Consider the following 22,247-nt stretch of genomic DNA (forward strand, 5'->3'; position numbering starts at 1 on the left):
GAATTTCCTGGGACTTTTCCAAATATTTAATTGGGGTCATCAGTATGCATTATTATATCTAAAGGTACATTTTCATATCATAGGCAGAGAAGTTGGATTAATATTTTAACTGTAAATTTAGGACTGAAGGTCATTACTGGGGATTATTTCCAGGGTTCTGAAAATATTGTATATAGAATTCTTGGTATCTGAGATAATTTTCACATTTTAATCATTTAAATAATTGTTCTATTTACACTTTGCTGCTGCAGTACAGCTGAAGTATTTGAGGTGTCTCCTGCAGTTTTACGTGCATAAATTATGAAGACTTTGGCTTATTTTGGCTTTTCCAAGAGAGTGTATGTGTATTGCATATAGTGAAAACGACAATGTCATAAATTCCTGTTAGACTATAAGAACATATAGTCTGTGCAAGAAGGACTGTCTTTATATCATGTGTTTCTAGAAGGCCTTTACAATGGGAATATGGTCTCTAAATGCTACTGCAATTCAGATAATTAATAGAGCAGGATTTGTCAAAAACAAACTCTAGGTAACTATTGAAGCTCCTACGCATTTTTTGCAAAATATGATTAATAATTTGGAGCCTTCACTTTTTTTTCTCTATTTGTACATTACAATTACATTAATATTGAAATGGCTTACACATTTGTTGTATATTTAGGGACACTATCAATTTAAAATGGAATGTAATACAGGACTAGATGGTAGTCATGATACTGGTAAATATGATCCGGATCTTTCCACATGTAGGTTGCTGATTCAAATCAGTTGTATGTGTGAAATGAATTGGTAGTCTCAGTCCAGTTCCTAGTGTACATGAGATCATTTGCATAATTGTTGACAGACACAGAAAAAAGTTCAGGCTGTGAATAGGACTGAACACTGAACACTACTCTTGCCAGAACTAGAGGGCAAGCCCCAGACTTGACTTGTTGATGAGGGAGCAGGAGATCCTTTAAATGGTATGGCTAAAATTTTCAGATTTAATTTTGCAGGAGAAAAGCTTCTAGCTGTTCTAACCATGAAACTGTAAACAGATCTCATGGCTGACAGGTTAGTGACAGTGATGCCTGTTCATGACTTTCCTCGCCACAACTCCCATGAGGTGCTTGTTGGGGGTCTGTAAAGCCAGTGGCCATGGTTCACCCTGAATTTTGGGCGAATTTTTGGGCAGGTGTTTGTTGTGGACTGGGGTGCCTGGGTTGCCACAAATTATACTAGAACTTCCGCATGTTCCCTCTGTCTTTTTCCTGAGCTGCAGGTGTGTGACTGTGGCTGTAAGCTAGAGGGAAAGCTTGGATTTGTGATTAGGCCAATGGATTGAAATGCAGGATGTCTGAGTTTAATGCCCTGCTCTGCCACTGACTCCCTGTGTGAGTCTGGGCAAGTCACTTGGCCTTTCTAGCCATCTGTTCCTCATCTGTGTAAAATGGCAATAAAACGTCCTTTCTCTCTCTCTTACCTGTTTAGACTGCCAGCTCTTTGGGACAGAGATGGTCTCGCTTTGTGTTTGTACAGTGTCTGGCAGACTTCAGCTCAGATTTTGGTTGGGGCAGTGGACCCTTAAGGGTTAAAACCCAGCCCGGGAAGAGGGCTGGAGCAGTGGAGTGAGCAGCTCTGGCAAAGGCTTCTTGACTTACAGCAGAGCTGGTGAAAAGCAGGCAGGGCTGGTGAAGCTCTGGCCAGACAAGCACCCAGGCTGCAGGGCCTGATGCAAGGCCTAAAGGTACTAGGGCTGTGGGGAGGCAGCCAGGGCAGCAGAAGGCAGCAGGTCCACACCCTGTTGCCAATGATGAGTGGCCATTTCAGACAGCAGTTTGCCCCTGAGGCAGGGGCTAGATGAAGACTGGCCGTGGGTCACTGAGGCAAGGTAGGTATAGGGGGCTGGGGAATCCCAGAGGGAGAGGACTCATAGACTTCAAGGTCAGAAGGGACCATTATGATCATCTAGTCTGACCCCCTGCACAGTACAGGCCACAGAATCTCACCCACCCCTACTAGAATAATCCTCTCACCTATATCTCAGATATTGAAGCCTTCAGATAGTTTGAAGACCCCAAGATGCAGAGAATCCTCCAGCTGTGATCTGTACCCCATGCTACAGAGGAAGGCGAAAAACCTCCAGGGTCTCTGCCAATCTACCCTGGAGGAAAATTCCTTCCCGACCCCAAATATGGCGATCAGCTAAACCCTGAGCATGTGGGCAAGACTCACCAGCCAGACACCCAGAAAGTTCTCTATAGTAACTCCTATCATCCCTCCATTGACCTATTCCCCACTGATAATGAATGGTCAATTAGTTACCAAGATCATGTTATCTCATCAAACCATCCCCTTCATAAACCCATCTAGTTTAATCTTGAAACCAGATAGATCTTTTGCCCCCACTACGTCCCTTGGAAGGCCGTTCCAGAACCTCACTCCTCTAATGGTTAGAAACCTTCATCTAATCTCAAGTCTAAACTTCCTACTAGCCAGCTTATATCCATTTGTTCTTGTGTCCACATTGGTATTAAATAATTCCTCTCCCTCCCCGGTATTTATCTCTCTAGGGGTACGTCTACACTACAGCGCTAATTCGAACTAACTTAGTTCGAATTAGTTAATTCGAACTAAGCTAATTCGAACTAACGCGTCTAGAACTAAAAACTAGTTCGAATTAGCGTTTTGCTAATTCGAACTAGCAAGTCCACATTGAGTGGACCCTGAACAGGGCTTAAGGATGGCCGGAAGCAGTGCCGGCAGGGCATCAGAGGAGGACATAGAGCGTGGAGCTGCTGTCTCAGGCTAGCCGAGGGCTGCGCTTAAAGGGTCCCGACCCCCACCCCGGACAGACAGTTCTAAGGGGTGCCCCGCTTGCAAAACAGTCCTGGCTTGGATTGCCCGGAGTACCCACACTGGGCACATCACACCACTCGGCCATCAGCCCGGCTGCACTTGCCGCAGGCTGCCATCTGGGGAGAGGGGGCAATCGGGGGGCTGCAGGAGAGCTTCCACCCCCAGAAGCCCGCAGATCCAGCCCAGTCCTCCCCATCGGGGGCTCGTACCCCATTCCTCCCTCACCTCCTTCCACTTACCCTTCCCTAGCCCCCCTTCTTATTGATGTACAAAATAAAGATAACGTTTCTTCCAACATTGACTCTGTCTTTATTGAACAAAACTGGGGGAGACTGGGAAAAGGAGGTGGGAGAGGGGAAGAGAAAGGCTGGGAGAGGGGAGGGCAACTAACATGATCAGGGGTTGGGAACAGGTCCCATATGAAGAGAGGCTACAGAGACTGGGACTGTTCAGCTTAGAAAAGAGGAGATGGAGCGGGGACAGGATAGAGGTCTCTAAAAGCAGGGGTTGGGTGGAGAGGGTGCATTCAGAAAAGTTCTTCATGAGTTCCCCTAAAGAAGGACTAGAGGACACCAACGGAAAGGAATGGGTATCAGGCTTGAAACTAGTAAGAGAAAGTTGTTCTTCTTCACAAAGCAAATAGTTAACCTGTGGAACTCCTTGCTGCAGGAGGCTGTGAAGGCTACAACTAGAACAGAGTTTAAAGGGAAGTGAGATCAAGTCATGGAGGTTGGGTCCATGGAGTAGTCTTAGCCAGGGGGTAGGAGTGGTGTCCCTGCCCAAAGTTTGTGGAAGGCTGGAGAGGGATGGCACGAGACAAATGGCTTGGTCACTGTCTTCGGTCCATCCCCTCCAGGGTCCCTAGGGTTGGCCGCTGTTGGCAGACAGGCTACTGGGCTAGCTGGACCTTTGGTCTGACCCAGGACGGCCATTGTAAGCTCAGGGCTCAGGGTCAGGGGTCTCAGTGGACCCCCTTGATTTTCATGCACACCTGCTCTTGGGTGGCCAGGCTGGCAGCTCTCCTGCCCTAGCCGGCCACTTTCCTGTGCCTAGTGCGGAGATCGTGGACGAGGTCCACGATGTCCGCACTAGCCCAGGAAGGTGCCCGCCTCTTGCGGTCCTGGGCAAGCTCCCGGGAGCCGCCAGCCTGGTCCCGGGAAGAGGGGGTGGGCTGGGGGACATCGGGTGGATGGCTCTGTGCCATGCCAGGTGCAGGGTCTGCTGGCTGGGTGCTGGCAGGCTTGCACCTGGCACGGGCACCGTAGCCAGCCCGTGCCCCTTTAAGGGGTCCGGGGCTGGGAGGGGGGCATAGAGTTTCCCTGGTGTTGGCCAGAGTGGCCACCAGGGAAACCTGGGGAGGGCTAGCCTCCCACTAGTTCGAATTAAGGGGCTACACACCCCTTAATTCGAACTAGTAAATTCTATCTAGGCTTAATCCTCGTAAAATGAGGTTTTCCTAGTTCGAACTAAGCGCTCCGCTAGTTCGATTCAAATTCGAACTAGCGGAGTGCTAGTGTAGCGGCTATGAATGTTAGTTTGAACTAACGTCCGTTAGTTTGAACTAACATTGTAGTGTAGACATACCCTAATATATTTAAAGAGTGCAATCATGTCCCCCCTCAGCCTTCTTTTGGTTAAGGTAAACAAGCCAAGCTCCTTGAGTCTCCTTTCATAAGACAGGTTTTCCATTCCTCGGATCATCCTAGTGGCCCTTCTTTGTACCTGTTCCAGTTTGAATTCATCCTTCTTAAACATGGGAGACCAGAACTGCACACAGTATTCCAAATGGGGTCTCACCAATGCCTTGTATAATGGCACTAACACCTCCTTATCCCTACTGGAAATACCTCGCCTAATACATCCCAAGACCGTATTAGCCTTTTTCACGGCCATGTCACAATGGCGGCTCATAGTCATCCTATAATCAACCAGGACTCTGAGGTCCTTCTCCTCCTCCGTTACTTCCAACTGATGTGTCCCCAGCTGTAGCCAGACATGAACCCCATCTTGTTTCTTCCCCTCCCCCCCCAGAGAGCAAGAGAAAGGCAGTCAGCCTTTGATGCCCTGGGAACGCAGGTGTGCTGTCTGTCCCTGATTCTACCATAAACAGAAACCAGACAGTAAATGGGCTAGCTGACGACCCGGGGCCTCCCGCCGTCCTGATGGCTAGTACCAGTAATTGACACACCTGCACTGTCCCAGGAGAGGAATCTTCGCCCATCACATACCAGAGGTGTCCATTGTCTGCATTTTCCCAGGTGTGAATTATGCTTTGCACCCTTCGTGGGAAGCTTGGCATTCAAAGCCATTTTTCCTAATTGGCCACTTGAGACCAGGAAGAAGCCTACATGACCCAAGGGGTATAAAGAGGGGTATAGTAGCCCACCCCATTTGAGCTCCAATCATCTATACCTGCTAGCAGGTATTGATTGTCTCCCGAGGTCTGTGGGACGCCCAACCTCGTCCTACTTCTTCCCGAGGGATTGAGAGAAAGACGCTGGCAATGCCAAGTCTGGAACGTAGGGGTGAGAATTATACCTGCTATGTGTCTATTTTGCATGCATTTAATAAGAGCTCAGAGAACCAAAGGGGTTTCATGGTACCTATAAGTGACTTATTAGTGTAATTTCTGTCCTGTCCTTTGTAGTGACTGTGTTATCTGTAACACAGTAGTAGCATTTAACAACTAAGTTTACCCTGTAACAATAAAATAGTACCTGTTTAAGCTTTAACCTGACTCCTTCAGTTGCTGTAACAGAACCAAGCACAATTTTAAAAGAACTTCAGCCGGTCATAAGGGACAGATATAGGGAGAGCTTGGGCGTTTTGGATAGTGTCGCTTCCAGGGGAAAGATCCGTTGGAGCACCTCTCAGCCTCCCCAGGCTGCCTGCTGCGAAGGGATTTCTGTATCCTAGCAGCTAAAATCTGAGGTGTTATAAGCTCTCCCTGTAAACTTATTGGGGCACCCATCAACCTCCTCCAGGTTGCCTGCTGCAAGGGACCCCGGTCTCAGCAGTTGAAGTCTTGGGTGTATAGCACACACGCACACACTGCCCTGACCGTCAGCTGACATCAGCTTATATCTAAAATTCTTGTTATTAATCCCTAAATGCATAACCTTACACTTCTCACTATTAAATTTCATCCTATTGCTATCACTCCAATTTTCAAGTTCATCCAGATCTTCCTGTATGAGGACCCCAGAGGGTGGGGGCCCTGTGGCAGGTCAGTACGCAGCGGGGAAAATGCCACAGTCTGGAAAGGATGTAGGTCCTAGTACACAGTGATGGAGAAAAACAGGTAACGGTGGGTGAGATACCAGATGCAGGCGGGCGCTCCAGAGCTGAAAAGCTAATTCCCAGAGTGTCCGGCAGGAGGTGCCCATGGTGGTGAGTCCCACCCTGTTGCAGGAGTCTAATTTCTACCTAATACAAATGATAAGGAACAGTGGGGGCAGGCCACCGGCACAGAACGGGCAAAGAGAAAACCCTAGCACCTCACGAATGAGTGTCTCACTTTGTGAATGCGCCAAGGACTCCTGTATTCTCCTCCCGAGGTCTGTCCTTGCCCTCTGGCTCCTACTGTTGGTTGCTTGACAGTGGGGAGGGATATTAGTGGCAATGGAGGGCGTGAGGTCGTTGCTCCACTGACCAACATGTGCTTGATTTGTTGCTACCCAGAGAATTTCACGTTTCAGTGCTGTACAGCTGCCACCTTTCCATTAGCACTAAGTTCGTGTTATTAAAAGATACAAGTTATCGTAAAACAAAACTAAATATATCTCTGGATGGGCTGAAAATCAGGGAGAAAAGAGTTCAGAAGAAGAACTTGAGGATACTGGGTCTGACATGCCGGCTAGGGAGATGAGGTGACAGTCTTTATGGAGAAGCTGTTCTCCTAAGTATTTCATTTCCCAAGCTGCTAGAATAGCCCCTTGGGGCCATTGGCAGCCAATGCAACTTCAGGCAGCCCCAACGTTAAGTTACATTGCGGCTCAGAAGTCCTCTGGTTTCCCAGCCCCAGGGAAGCACAGAGGGAGGCACAAAGTCATTTTCACAGACCCTGTAGAGACACCAGATGCTGCTCTGGCACAGTTGAGGGTCTGACCCAGCATCTACAGAGTGGGGACCCAGGTAATAATGGAGTCATAGTTCATGTCTCATGCTTGGAGTGCACTGACCTGGATGGGAACTGGTCCCTGAGTGGGATGAGGATCACAGGCTCCTTTTGCCTTCACTACCAGGCCGTGGGTTCCCTTGGGAACAATCTAACCCCGTGTATGAAGCTTTCAGTCTCTGACACTGATCATTATAGCAGAACATATGGCTGTGACTTGCACAACTACTGCACGGGCTTGGCTCGTAAAGCATTTAGTCAGCTCTGACTCTCTTTATAATGATGATGGAGGGGTGGGGGTGATATTGACATATTTTGACAGAGTGTGAGAATGCATAATGTTGGGTAAAGATCCCTAATGTTTGATATTCGCCTTCATTTATTGGGAAGCTGTGTCAACAGCAAGGGAATATTTCAGGCGTGAATTAAATTTGAGGACTTACTGTCATACACAGATCTCTCTCCATATACAGATCACTGTGTGTGTGTGTGTGTGTGTGTGTGTGTGTGTGTGTGTGTATGTGTGCGAGTAGTGATGACAGATGTAAAAAATGCTATAAATCTGGGATGAGCTTATTTCTTCATGAGCAGTGGAGTTAGCAAGTCTTCCTAGACAAGTGGTAGTAACAACTATCATGCGTTTTGCTGTTGTTAAATCCAATGTCTTTGTCTTCTTAAAAATCTCACTCCTGTTTTCCCCTGGGTGTTACAAGTGGAGATCCCAACATGGCTGAAATTGCTAACTGCAACATAAATACTGACTGATACACAGGTGCCAGCTTTCTCTGGGCCCAAAGGGTGCTCAGCCCCTTACTCTGCCTCATCTCTTCTATCTTTGCTGCATCTTCCTGTCCCCTTCCCAAGCACACTCTGTCCCCACTCTTCCTGCTCCCTTCCAGAGCCTCCTCCACAGTGAAATAGCTGATTGTGGACAATGGTTGGTGCTGGGAGAGAGGGGCAGGACTTGATCAGCAGGGCCACCAGGTGGGAGGCACTGGGGGTAAAGGGGAGCTGACTGTGGCTGCTCCAGCCCTAAAGAACTCAAGGAGCCAGTGCCTATGGTGTTACTTACTACAACACAGAAAGAACGATGTCATTGGTATGGGTGGGGCTTAGTGATGTGCACAGGTAGGCTGAGTCTACACTGGTGTGATCTCGTGCAAAAGCGGCCACTCTTGCGCAAAAACTTGCTGCCTGTCTACACTGGCCGCGTGTTCTTGTGCAAGTACACTGACGTTCTCATGGATGAAATCAGGGCTTCTTGCACAAGAACTCTGACGCTCCCGCTCAGGAAGAAGCCCTTTTGCGCAACCGTTCTTACGCAAGAGGCCAGTGTAGACAGGCAGCCAAGAGATTTTGCGCAAGAACCAGCCAAACGAAAAAAAACCCTAGTGGCCGCCTGGATGCTCTGTACGCATACTCTCAGCTCTGAACTTCCTGATAACCCGAGCCCCTTTAAAGGCACACGCAGCCTGCAGAGGCCACATGGCAGCAGCACCTCTGCCACCGAGCTCTCCCACGTGGCTCTGCTCTGCTTTAGCCACCAGCACCACCAGGATGGCCGCTCCAGGGGGGCACCAGCAACCTGCACCCCCAGCGCAGGAGGCCCCAAGAGGCACAAAGAGGCATGCCCCGTCTTGGTCCCCAGCGGATATTGAGGCCCTGCTGGACATCTGGGCTGACAAGGAGGCCCTCCATGACCCCCGTGTCCGTTGGAGGAATGCGGATATATTCTGCCACTTGGCCCAGGTGCTCTCCCTCCAGGGCCATCGAACAGGTCCGGGCCAAAGTAAAGGAGTTGTGCCTGGGCTATGTCCAGGCCAGGAGGCAGGAGCTGACAGCTGCCCCCATTACGACTGCCTGCATGCCATCCTGGGTGAGGTGGTGCCCCAGGGACCCTCGGTGCCCGTGGACACCAGCAGGTGCTCCCCTGTTACCAGGCACAGCAAGGCCCTGCACCTCGAAACGATGTCAGGCAGCCCGGACATCTACCGTGCGTCGCTGGAGGCCGGGGAAGGTTCCTCTGGTGAGTGTTGCACATAGCTCCAGGAACGTCCGCTTTTGCATGCGGAAGTTCCAGAGCCATTGCTGGTCGTCCCATTGCCCCAGGACCAGCTGGTCCCACCAGTTGGTACCGGTGTCCAGTCTCCACAATGGCCTCTCCACGGTGGGGTGGGGATGCCACAGGGATGCCACCGCCTCCATGGTGAGGGAGTCCAGAGCAACCTGCGCCTCAAGGTCCTGGACGAGGAGTGCAGCAGCATGGAGCAGCAGCTGCAGGCACTCCAAGATGGTTGGAAGGGGCCAGAGCAGGCACAAGGCCACCCCTGGCTCCATGGCACAACAAAAGAGGTGATGGCAAAAAATCACCAAAAGGCACTAAGGCACAAGCTGTGGTGTCCAAGAAGGCAGAGGGCAACCACAATTAGAACTGCTATGGCTGCCAGTCACTGCAAGAGGTCCTAAAGCTCGCAGCAGGAGAGAAACGTCTGTCCAAGGAGATCCCTTTAAGCACGTGTCTCAAAGGAGCTCCAGCCCCCACCCCCGGAAAGCCCTGGAGCTCCAGCCCCCACCTGCCCTCTCCAAAGTGGTTCTGGGCTCATGCTTTTGCGCAAGAGCGTCCCGCCAACGTAGATGCTCTCTTGCACAAAAATGCATCACTCTGATGACGAGCCCCAGCCAATGTAGACACTCTTTCGCGCAACTACTTTAATGCAAGAACCCTTGCGCTAAAGAGTTTTTGCGTGAGATCGCACCAGTGTAGACGTAGCTGTAGAGTATAAAACAAGTCTGAGAAATATACTATCGCTTGGGAAATATAAGCGTTCATGTGATGATTCTCACGTGGTACAAGACTGGCTGGCTAACAGATGAGCAACGCTTTCTTTTTGAGGTCAAGGATGAAAAATGCCAGGTTAGTGTGAATTGATTTTCCACTTTGGTATAAATAGGGGACACTTGCCTCTCACTGAGACTGTTTGGTACCGACCCCATGAGTGAAACTCTGGCTTCATTGAAGTTCAATGGCAAAACTCCCATTGACTTTAATGGAGCTAGAATTTCACCCCAAATTGGCTATAGGGAAATGGTTACCACTGCCTTCTATATTGATTTACAGAAGGGCGAGATTCATCCTGTACTGAGGGCCCACACTTAAGCCCCTTTTAAATCCTGAAAACTGGTGCAAATAAAATTGCAACACATATGTAAATATACCGGAGCATGCTTAAAGAGAAGAGGAGAAGAAGAGGATGATGGAGATGCTGCTTTTGTGTTTGCTTGAATACAGAAGCCTGCTTAATCCCACTGGGAGCTTGCTTTCTTCAGTCAAAAAATATATTCCTGCAACTCCTGGAGTCCCATATGATTAAAGTCCAGACAAGCAAAATTAATATTTTAAGGGGCCTCCCGTAATCTCAATTCTGGTAGCGAAAGAATCATCGTGTGTGCTCTTACCTGTCTGCCGCCACCATATGCCAAGATGGCTCTTGTCAAATCTTGGAGGGTGTGCAGTTCAATCTGTAGCTTCTTCCTTCTGTGTTTGTGGCCTAGCCGGCTGCTCCTCCCTCCTCGTTGTTTCCAGGAGGGCTCTGCTAGATCTTCCGAGTAGAGAAGCAGAGCACCAGTTTTTGTGCTGTAGGTTTTAGGAAGACACAGACGGCAGCAGCCCTTCATAATCTGCCTCCTCTTCAGCAATCTGCAGTAACCTCCATGAGGCTTCCAGTTCAGATAATCCTGTCACAGGAAAAATCAAAATATACAATGGATTCGGGGGGAGGAAAACCTTCCTCAGCCTGGGAAGGTTGAGAGTACGTGGTTCGCCAGATACACAGGAAGTTGTGCTGCCCTCGCCTGTTTACACCATTCTGGCCTTACTTTGTGAATTTAGAATTTGACCCAGTTGACTTGTTTGCTACAGCTTTACCCTATTCTTAAGGTACCTATACACATATGGCGGCCATATGTGGCGTACAGCCACTGCACGTCCCGCTCGTTTGGGTAGAAACAGCGGTGCTGATAACAAGTCATCATGGCATAGGCAAGTAGATTAGAATAAAGTGCCCTGTACGCCTGAATCCCCAGGTCACATGCCCTACACAGCTCTCTGCATGCCCAAACAGTACCTCCTGTGTCTACACTGTTATTTTTAGCGGCCTAGTGTCCAGTTCCCTCCTTGCTGCTGGAACCTTTCGCTGCCGTGTGTAGCTACACATGCTCTACACACTGTTGGAAGCATAGGCAAGGAAGGCATTACTGGGGCAGAACTATCATTGACCTTTAGTGAGTGTGTTCACTGACTTCTCATGGCCTATATGACCAACAGGTCTATTGGGCTGTGGAATGGGCTCAGGTGATGATAATCCCTTGCTTCAGATATTTCATACTAGAGTAGATGCAAACACTAGCAAATATACCACTGGAGACAATCCTGTATTGGCAAGGAGTTTTTTTTGACATGCGTTAGATAGTGAAATTTATTGCATGGTATTTATTTTTCTAAGAAAAGTGATGGAGGGATGTCAGCTGATAATCTTAAATTCTAAAGTCATCTGCACACTGGTCCTTACTAGGAGTCAGGGTCTAGATTAAAATCATAGGGTGACTTGTGTAAATTTTACTGGATCACAATGCCGAGTCTATTAGGATGGGTGGGCAGTTTGTTGTCCAAAACGGGTTTTTGTCCCAATAGTAAATCAGTGGTTTTGAAATGTAAAAATTATCTTGCTGAATTATTTTAGTAATTAAAAATAATTGTAGTTTATTGTCCATTTATATTCTTAATGCCTTCCCTTTTGGTAATATCATTACAATACTAACATCATTTCTTTGGGGCATGGACTGTCTTCACATTCTATGTAGCTAGCATATTGGGGTGCATGGGGTGTTCAGGGAAGGGTAGCACCTCTGGTGTACGGGCATGTCGTGTCCTTTTAGGGCAGCTCATCCACCTTTGGTCCCCACTTGTTACTCAGCTCTCACCTGTGGCTCCTAGTAGCTGTAGCATGTGCAGCGGCCACACCCCGGGCAACAGCTTCGACAGGCTGGCTAAACCAGGTTGAGAGTAGCCGTCGGGTCATCGACCTTCGGTGAGATAGGGACTTGTCTATCCCGAGCATGTGAAGACAGACTCCAGCGGATCGAGTGGATGAGACCTACTAGAATAGGACCAACGGTCATGAAGGTGGTTTCTGCAAGCGATGTGGTACGCTAAGAGCACGGCAAGACATGAAAGATGCCCTGGTCAACCACTGCGCCCAGCCCATCTCCAACCGTCTTGACATTAGTCCTGCCATTGGAGCAAGATGGAATCTGGGAAGAGAGAGTGAGGCTGACTATGCACACGTCTCCCTCACTTTAATCCAATTCATGCGCAAGTCTTGACATCTCGACATCCCCTAATTCCCGTAAACCTTAAAGTCCTGTGGCGACGGGCGAGCGATGAAGCAGCAAGTGTGGATTCACTGGGAGCTGTAGCCGCGGACCTGCACACAGGCGGCTCAGGTCTAATGGTCGTCTTCTTGCTGGCCGAAGCAACAGCTGGATTCGGCGTCTACCTGAGTGACTGAGCAGCCCTCTTTAGGATTGCAGTGCTCACCTCTGTAGTAAGAGGAAGGGGCTAGAAAAGGTGCCCTAAACATTGTTTGCTTCACAGAACCCTGGAGGGGATCCCATCTCATGCGGTCGAACAATAAAATTTCAAACAAAATGCAAGGTGACACCACTCACTATTGGCACATTGAACGTATGCACGCTTCAAGACAACCCTTCAGCAGATCGACCAGAAAGAAGAACAGCCCTGGTTGCCAGAGAGCTCACATGATTTAACATTGATATTGCGGCACTGTGTGAAACTCGTCTAGCAAATGAAGGTCAGCTCATGGAAACAGGAGGTGGTTACACATTCTTCTGGCATGGACGCAGCGGTGATGAACGTCGTGAATCTGGAGTTGGCTTTGCGGTTAAGAATCATCTTGTCCGCAAACTTGCCAGTCTTCCCAAGAGCGTGAATGACTGACTCATGACACTGCATCTTCCACTACCGAGAGGAAAGCAAGCCACACTGATCAGCGCTTACGCGCCTACAATTACGAATCTGGATGAAGTAAAGGACAAGTTTTATGAAGATCTCGATGCCCTACTCTCATCCGTGAAGCGCACCGACAGGCTGATTCTACTTGGCGATTTCAACGCGAGAGTAGGATCTGATCACACTGCGTGGGATGGCGTCATTGGAAAAAATGGAATCGGTAAATGTAACAGCAAAGGCCTACTATGATTTGATCATCACCAATACCATCTTCCACCTGCCCACTCGCAAAAAGACGTCCTGGATGCACCCACGCTCTAAGCACTGGCATCTCATTGATTATGTCATTGTGCGGAGGAAAGACAGACAGGATGTAAGGGTGACCAAGGCCATGCCGAGTGCTGACTGTTGGACTGACCACAGACTTATCATCTCCAAATTAAGCTTTCACATCAAGCCAAAGAGACATCCTCAGGGAAACAAAGCTGTGATGAAAAAGATCAATGTCAGTAGACTGAGGAACCCCAACACAGCAGCTTCACTAACAGAAGATCTTGGCAACCAACTTTTAGAGCTGCAATTAGAGGAAAATACTGAGAAGGACTGGGAACGCTTCCGGGATATTGTGCACTCGTCTGCACTAAAGGTTCTTGGACCCTCACACAGGAAACAGCAGGACTGGTTTGTTGAAAACGATGAAGAGATCAAGGCCATACTTGCTGAAAAGCATCGCCTTCACCGTGCTCATCAGAATGACCCGTCGTCAACAGCTAAGAAAAATGCCTTCAACAACATTCGCAGGATCGTACAGAGCAAGCTTCGCAAGATGCAGGACTCCTGGTTGAGTGCCAAAGCAGATGAAATCCAGAAGTTTGCTGGTAGAAACGATGCCAAATGGTTCTACGAAGCCCTTAGATCCTTGTACGGACCTCAGCCCTCAGGGAGTTCCCCTCTACTGGACTCAGATGGTGCAACTCTCATTACTGAGAAGACTCTGATTTTACAGCGTTGGGCTGAGCACTTCCAATCCGTACTGAACCTCCCATCTTCCATCAATAACGAGGCGATTGATAGAATGCCCCAGGCGGATATCAACCACAGCCTGGATGTCTCACCATCAGAGACTGAAACCTTACAGGCCATCAGCCAGCTGTCCAGTGGCAAGGCCCCAGGATCTGATGCGATCCCAGTGGAAGTCTATAAGGGTGGTGGTGCAGTGCTTGTCGACAAACTCACTCAGCTGTTCCAGTCCTTCTGGAATCAAGGATCTATTCCTCAGGAACTGAAAGACGCATCCATCGTACACCTCTACAAGAGGAAAGGAAATCGACAAGTTTGCGATAATCATAGAGGAATATCACTGCTTTCCATCGCAGGTAAGATCCTTGCACGAGTGTTGCTGAATCGCCTGATTGACCACCTGGAACAGGGTTTATTACCTGAGACACAGTGCGGCTTCCGCAAAGAGCGTGGCACGGTGGATATGATCTTCGCAGCCCGACAGCTCCAAGAGAAGTGTCAAGAGCAGAATCGTGAACTGTACACCATCTTTGTGGATCTCACCAAGGCTTTTGACACTGTCAGTCGCGAAGGTCTGTGGTGCATCATGTCGAAGTTTGGGTGCCCTGACAGATTCATCCTGATGGTACGTCAGTTCCACGACGGCATGATGGCTCGTGTTCTGGATGATGGAGAAGCTTCAGAGGCCTTTCCCGTCACAAACGGCGTCAAACAAGGGTGTGTGCTGGCACCGACCCTGTTCAACATAATGTTTTCAGCCATGCTGTCAGACGCCTTTCAGAACAGTTCCTTGGGAATCAGACTGAGATACAGGACCGATGGGAAACTGTTTAACCTGCGAAGACTCCAGGCTGTCACCAAGATAAAGGAGACTGTGCTACGAGATCTCCTTTTTGCTGACGACTGCGCCCTGAATGCTAGATCAGAGCAGGAAATGCAAGCCAGCATGGACATATTCGCAGCAGCATGCGACAACTTCGGCCTTCTCATCAACACAAAGAAAACCGAAGTGATGCACCAGCCAGCTCCGAAAGCTCAACATCAAGTGCCCACCATCACAGTGAAGGGACAAAAGCTGCAAGCAGTGGACCAATTTACATATCTTGGCAGCACCCTCTCCCGCGCAGTGACAATTGACATCGAGGTCAACTGCAGAGTCGCCACGGCAAGCTCTGCATTCGGCAGACTGCTGACCAAAGTGTGGGACTGCCGTGGAATAAGCCTTGCTACAAAGCTTAAAGTCTATTGAGCAGTAGTGTTAACTACCCTGATGTACGCCAGTGAGACTTGGACTGTATACAGGAGGCACGCTAGGCAACTGAACCACTTCCACACGATTTGCCTCCGCAGACTTCTGAGGATCCGGTGGCAGGATAAGGTGCCAGACACAGAAGTCCTTTCTAGAGCAGGTCTGCCGTCAGTTTACACCCTGATGATGAAAGCTCAGACACGCTGGGCAGGCCATGTTGCAAGGATGCCAGATCATCGCATCCCTAAACAGCTCTTCTATGGTGAGCTGTTTCAAGGGAAGCGATTGCATGGGGGACAAAAGAAGCGATACAAAGATACGCTTAAAGCCTCTCTCAAGTCCCTGGATATTGACACGACCTCCTGGGAGACCCTGGCACAAGACCGATCAACATGGCACACGCTGATCTACCAAGGCTGTCAAACATCTGAAGCCAGAAGGATAACCATAGCACAAGAGAAGCGAGCACTCCGTAAAGCCAGAGTTGCAAAAGCTGCAACAGTGGTGCCCACACATGTCTGCCCGACATGTGGCAGAACATTCCGTGCCCGTATCGGCCTTATCAGCCATTTGCGGACACACCGTGGACAGTCCACAACCCGTTAGATGTCAAGGTCCTCTTCGAATACGATGGATGAACAACAACAACAACAACAACAACAACAGCTAGCATATTGGAGCTCTGATCCCAGATTGGGGCCTATTGTTGCTATCATAATAGAAATAATAATTATTTCTATTCTCTAATATCAGGAGCCAAAAATCAGGATCAGAGTCCCCCTGCATTGGATGCTCTATGAACAGATCGGAAAACCTCATTCCCACCCCAAACTTTTAAAAAAATTTTTTAATCTTTCCTTACTCTCAGTAGCCCTTAATTATCAGTTTGCAGAGCAGAGTATACCATGCTTAGTGGTCTGAGAAGGGGATTTCTTCCAGAATGGGAATCTGTCTCAAATACCTTTCAATTCTTTGCAGTGTGCTAGATGGCAATGTGGAACAACACTTTATATCAAAGAGTGTGACCATATACTTATCCTCAGATATTGCCCACTGCACTCAAATATTACTATGGTGGGAGTTCTAGGAATAGCATTGGGACGTGACAGACCCAGACCAGCCGTCGGCTGCTTGCAAGTGGAGGGAAGACATGCTGGAGCTTGGGTGAACAGCTTTCTCTTTCCTGAGTTAAAAAAAGGTCCAAGCCTAAGTCCAGCGTAATCAGGCAGGCACCTGGGGTCAATTAGAACTTGATAGAAACTATAGGTTAATTAGACATCTGCAGCCAATTAAGCCCTGTAATGCTGCTTTAAAATGTCTCTCCCCTGCCCCAGGCACGGAAGGAGGAAGGAAAAGAGCAAAGGACAGGAAGGAGGAAGTGGGCTGAGGGCTGATGAGCAGGTACCAAAGGAGGGATCGTATGGGGAAGTGGCCCAAGGAAAAGCTGCCAGATTGGGAGTGGCAGTAATCCTGCCTGTTGCCACGGCCTTAAGGTCCCTGGACCAGAACCCGGAGTAGTGGCCTGCCCGGGTTCCCCCAACCTCCACACGACATCTCAAAAATCGGCCCCCGAGAAGGGAGATCAGGACTCCAGAGAGGATTTTACCCCAAACTTATGAACTATCCTGTGATGAGGACGGCTCAGTAGGCTGTGGCTCTTGCTTCTAGTAAAAGAGAGAGAGGCCGAGTGGCAAGCCACAGCACGTCTCTGAGGCTAACGCTTTCTGCCAGTGGCGCGAGACCCACGGGGAATAGCCACATAAGGTAGACAGACCTGAGCTTGTTGCTCCATGCTATTCCTTTGAGTGAGGTGCTTAGAGTGGACTCCGATTTATCACTGGTCATAAACCATGAAGAAAGACCTGGAACACAGCCATGGAACAATCTCTCCAGTAAAAACACTGACCTGGTAGGTGAGATTCATTGAACACTCTCAAATTACTCAGAAGCTTCCAAATTGTGCTATACATAGATGCATTCATAAGCTCTCCTTGACAAGAAGTTACAGTGCCATTGTTTGCTTCTCAGCTACACATTGTTTCATTTCTTGATGGTAAGCACCCTCACTTATCACAGCACTTGGTTCCCATAGTGTGTACTTAGAGATTTGAAATGGCAGATTCCCACTACCTCATTTTAGCAAGATGACTTAACAGACAAACAGTGCAACTCCTCCGCTCTTACACTCTGATTCCAACTCTACTGATCAAATGGAATTGTGCTGATGTAAATAAGATGAAATGAGAACTTGAGACATATTTTGATCTCCATTTTACACTGGTGCAAACCTAGAGTAACTCTATTGCTTTCAGTGGAGTTATCCCAGTGTAACAGATCGGATTCTGATTCACACATTCTCAAAAAATATTTCTCTGATTTGCAGTTGGTCACACCAGAAATAATCCTGAAGTCCATACTTTATGGCATAAGATTGATTATATGAATTCACTGTTTTAATTATAACTGTAATGTAAATATTTTTAGTGAAGTGAATCTATTATTCTATTTGCTGTAAAATTGCTTTGGACAGTGCTATTTCTGCAATCTCAACAAAATATTATGTAAAAGCAGCACAATGAAACTTCAACTATGGGGTTCTGATTCACAACTCCATGCAGATCTCAGAACTGACATGTGTATGCTCAGTAACCTATTCTCATTTTCAACAACAACACAAAACAGAAACAAAGAATAAGGACATCCCTAGAAGAATCTATTTCTTTATATTTAGGTTCTTTCCTCTGGATCTCTAGGTGCAAGTTTCTGTTTCTTTAACTTGATTGCCAAGCGTTCTGGTTCAAGATTCTCCAGTTTTCATTTCCGCAGGCATTCATATTTCTTAGGTTACGAAGATATTTTAACTTCAACAACAAATAAGACCTCACTAAAAAAAATTCTGTCTCCATATCAGTTATTTCAATATTAGTTAAAATCATAGAACAGAAAATTACTGTACAATGCATAATGGTTTGTTTGCTGCACTTATGTAACCAGGACTCACCTCTGGTTCAAAGTGCACCTCCAATTTCTCTTGGGTTTTTCTGACCACCTGTCCCTTACCACGGCTTAATAGGGAGAGATTGGGCATTTTTCATTAGTAACTTTTCATCTTGTAACCTTGTTATCGGAGCAGTCAGCCAGGGAGCTTTGTAAATAAGATCTTTGTTATGAAATATATTAATTTATAGATCAGGTCCTCCTTAATGTGCAGCTCTGAATAACAGAAAATCCTCACTGGGTTCCCAGAGTCCTCGGTCTCCTTCACAGTTCTAGAAAGTCAGTTATTTTTCTCCCGCCTGTCCAGTGCACTTCTTGTTCCTTCTGTTCTGGTTGCTTTGGTACAGCTAGGGATTTGTGGAAACACAACCATCCTTTTTATTGTGATCAGAGGTTGTTTGTCTGTCGCTATGGCAGCAAAGGGAAATTAAGTTTCTTAAACCAGCTAGAGAGATTGTGAAAGAACTGAGATATTCAAAGGGCCAGGCTCGGATTTCAAGGATGTGCTGCCATGCAGTAATCATCCTTAGCTGAAGGAATCACATTATCCTTCCAACAGCTGCTTTATTTTCCCTTCCCGGTGTGGAAGCAGGCTCTTTGCTTGCCAGGCCTCTCACACATCTTGCCATCCAAGCAAAAGGTCAACTTCCCCTTGATGAAAACCCTTACACTATGTAACTTAAAGATCAGGAACCAAAACCAGACCCAAAAGTTCATGTAAAGTTTGTGCTGGTTGTGCTGACTGTGCCATGCCCGATAAGGCAGAAAAGGAAAAACAGGAAACCATCTCACCCCCTTACTCCTGTCACTTAACAGACAGGGTCTGCTAGCCTATCACAAAAAGCGCGCAAAAGCTTTCTCTATAAAACAGCTTCCCCTCCTGTATCAAATTGAGGAATCCTGAATAAACATTGGATGGCAGAATATGAGCCAGGTGCGAGGACTGATCACCCGAGGGCCACCTCCCGCTCACCGAACCGAATGAGTTCCTGTAGAGCGTAACGTATAACTATGCTGTTGTTGCTGTTGTACTTTGTGTTTTTTTTAAGTGCGAGTACTGTATTTTCCGGCGTATAAGGCGACTGGGCATATAAGACCACCCCCTAATTTTCTAGTTAAAAGATAGGTTTTCGTCTTATACTCGCCGTATAAGACTACCCCCCCTTAAGAGGCCAACCGTCAGTGCCCCAGCGCCCCTCCACCTCCCTGGCTTTGCCCCCGGTGTCCCTGGTCTGCTGGAGACGGTCCCCAGCAGACCAGGGGCACCGGGAGCAAAGCCGAAGCGGCGGCTGGGTGCCGCGCTTCTGAGGCTTTGCTCTGGCAAAGCCTCAGAGGCGCGGGACCCCGCCATGGCTGCAGCTTTGCTCCCGGTGCCTCTGGTCTGCTGGGGACCGTCTCCAGCAGACCAGGGACACCGGGAGCAAAGCCTCTGAGGATGCCGGCAGCGGGACAGCTGTGGCGCGTCTGGGCTGCCCCGCTGCCGGCTTCCCCCGAGGCTTTGCAAAGCCTTGGGGGAAGCCAGCAGCGGGGCATCCCAGGCGTGCCTGGGCTGCCCCGCTGCCCGAGCCCCTCCGCGGCTTTGCTCCGCGTCTTCCTGGTCTGCAGACCAGGGAGACGCGGAGCAGCTTTTCTCGCCCCAGAGTACACGGGCAGCAGGACCGCGAGGTCCAGCAGTCTGTGTCCTCCGGGGCGAGAAAAGCCCCGTTCGTACCTGCAAGTCGGGGACTGCCTGTATACCCGGCGTATAAGACGACCCCCGATTTTTGGGGGATGTTTTTTAGCAGAAAAAGTCGTCTTATACGCTGGAAAATACGGTATTGCTATCTAAACTTAGTTAAAAGTTTTGTTAAGTAGTATTGTTAAGAGTTTTAGATAAGTAATTAGACTTATGAGTAAGATTGATGTAAATGTAACTGTTGACAATCCCTGGACCCTTACTGACAACTATTGGGACTTAGAAAAATCTCAGGGAATTTTCATTTATTGTACAGGCAGTCCCCGGGTTACCTACAAGATAGGGACTGTAGGTTCGTTCTTAAGTTGAATTTGTATGTAAGTCGGAACTGGTACATATTGTAGGGGAAACTCTAGCCAAACATTTCTCCAGAGCTCAGTTTTATTCTCCCACACCTCACTTCCCTCAGTCCTTTATTCTCAAGCTGAGGTGTCTGCTGAGAAAAGCCGCTCCGTGTCTCCCTGGTCTGCTTGGGGGGGCGGGGGGCTAGCTTCGCGTCTCCCTGGTCTGCTGGGGGGAAGCAGCTAGTGTGGGGTTGCCTCACCCCGTTTGTAAGTAGGGATCCGATGTAAGTCGGATCCATGTAACCCGGGGACTGCCTGTATTGCACTTTGATTATTGCTCCTACTAATAGTTATCTGGTGGCCACACATGTAAGAGACTAATAAAGAAAAGTTATAATTGGAAGCATTCTAATAAAAGTTTAAAAGATATTTAGTTTGCCTGTTTCTGCGCCTTCCTGGGACTAGCCACATTACTGAACCTTTTACTTTAAACCACACCCGGCAACACCCAAACCTCCATTATTTGCAACCTTGGTATTAATGGAGACACAGATTTGTTACAACTGAAAGAGACCAATGCCTGGGCCATTTAGTGTAACTTTCATTGCTCCCATTCCTTGCATCTGTGGAGGGTTCTGATGACACTGGAGCTCTGGTTCTCCACCTTTTCCATACAGTGATCCTGGATTACAACAGAAAAAGGTTCCGGAATCAACCTCCCAGGTAACTGTAAAGCAAAGGAGATTTGTGCCTTCCAGATCTGTTCGCGTGACCTCAGGTTGAGACTCCAATTTCTCTATCAAAACTGAGAAGATGTTTTCACACACCCTGCTTTTTTTGTCCTGTCTCCTTTCTGTGCATGTGGTGTGTATTTGTGTGCAAATCCTTAACGTCTTTATCTTTCAGATAGGTGCAAGTTTCTGTTTCTTTAACTTTCTTGCTAACTTACCTAATTTGCCTTGAGCTTTCCAGGAGGAACAAGAGGGGAGGGAGTAACCATTTAATAAAAACATTTTCTGATTGTACTAATGGGACACACACACTGGACAATCCAGTTAGTTTGAAACCATTATAGTCTGCCAACCTTGCAGAGGTGCCTCCTGCTGCCATGTACAAAGATTTACAGCTGGCTAGAACCCTTCTACTTTCATCTTCATTTCATGTAGTGACTTTCATGCAATATGTGTTCAAAGTGCTTGACAAACAGAAATGGAAAGTGCACAAATCAAATCAGCCTTCCCATAAAAGCGCTGATTTCTTCAACAGGGAGAAGTGGACCCTTCCAAGGCAAAACAATAATAGACACAAGTATGCACTGGAATGCCAGGTGCAAATCCTCCCAAACTTGGGATAATTTTGGTCCTAGATCCAGATGTGGTTCCATATTACAGGACACAAACTATGTTGGAAAAATTTGGATTTGGGTCAGGATCGGGATCTGAACTCAGATGCAAACCTTGTGATGAATTTCTTGCCTTGTAGTTCTATAGCAGCTTTCATCTGTGGTTCTCCCAAGTGCTTTATAAGCATCAGTTAATGAAGTAAGATGGATCTGTATTGGGGTGGGCACTAAGCAGCCTGTGGGCTGGACACAATTCGCCAGGATTAGATCCTAACAGGTTACCTACACTGTATTTACCCGCATGTCTGCAAGTGTGGTGCTTGCCTCTCCCGTTGACTGCGGATCACCATTCCCAGCCAATGGGAGCTGTGGGACGTGTTGCAGACCAGGATACTACAAACTTACATTGGTATAACTACATCACTAAGGGGTGTGAAAAATCCCCCCTACCCCTTGAGCAATGGAGTTGCAGTGACCTAATCCCTAGAGTATATAGAGCTTTTGGGGGAAAAGCTTCTGCTGATGTAGCTACGGCCTCTCATGTCAGTGTATTAATGATGCCAACAGCAGAAACTCTCCCGTCTCCCGCTGCAGCTTTTTAAGTGTAGACTTGCCCTGCACCCATATTGTCTTG

The 22,247-nt window shown here is 48.0% G+C and overlaps 1 protein-coding gene across 4 annotated transcripts in view; it reads right to left on the reverse strand.

Annotated features, from left to right (window-relative positions):
* Positions 1 to 18,947, reverse strand: part of KIAA2012 (KIAA2012 ortholog) — a 125,972-nt gene extending 107,025 nt beyond the window's left edge. For 3 of the 4 annotated variants that reach the window (XM_075933854.1, XM_075933853.1, XM_075933852.1), the window contains exons 1-2: positions 18,257 to 18,945; positions 10,415 to 10,693 (exon numbers count right to left, since the gene is read on the reverse strand). In XM_075933854.1, coding sequence (XP_075789969.1) covers positions 10,415 to 10,693; positions 18,257 to 18,343 — 366 coding nt within the window. In that variant the 5' untranslated portion in view covers positions 18,344 to 18,945. Of the gene's footprint in view, positions 1 to 10,414; positions 10,694 to 18,256 lie in introns of all 4 variants that reach the window. The other variant, XM_075933855.1, reaches the window with a different exon arrangement.
* Between the last annotated feature and the right edge of the window lie 3,300 nt (positions 18,948 to 22,247).

The sequence above is a fragment of the Pelodiscus sinensis genome, chromosome 7 (assembly GCF_049634645.1).
Source record: "Pelodiscus sinensis isolate JC-2024 chromosome 7, ASM4963464v1, whole genome shotgun sequence".
Lineage (NCBI taxonomy): Eukaryota > Metazoa > Chordata > Testudines > Trionychidae > Pelodiscus > Pelodiscus sinensis.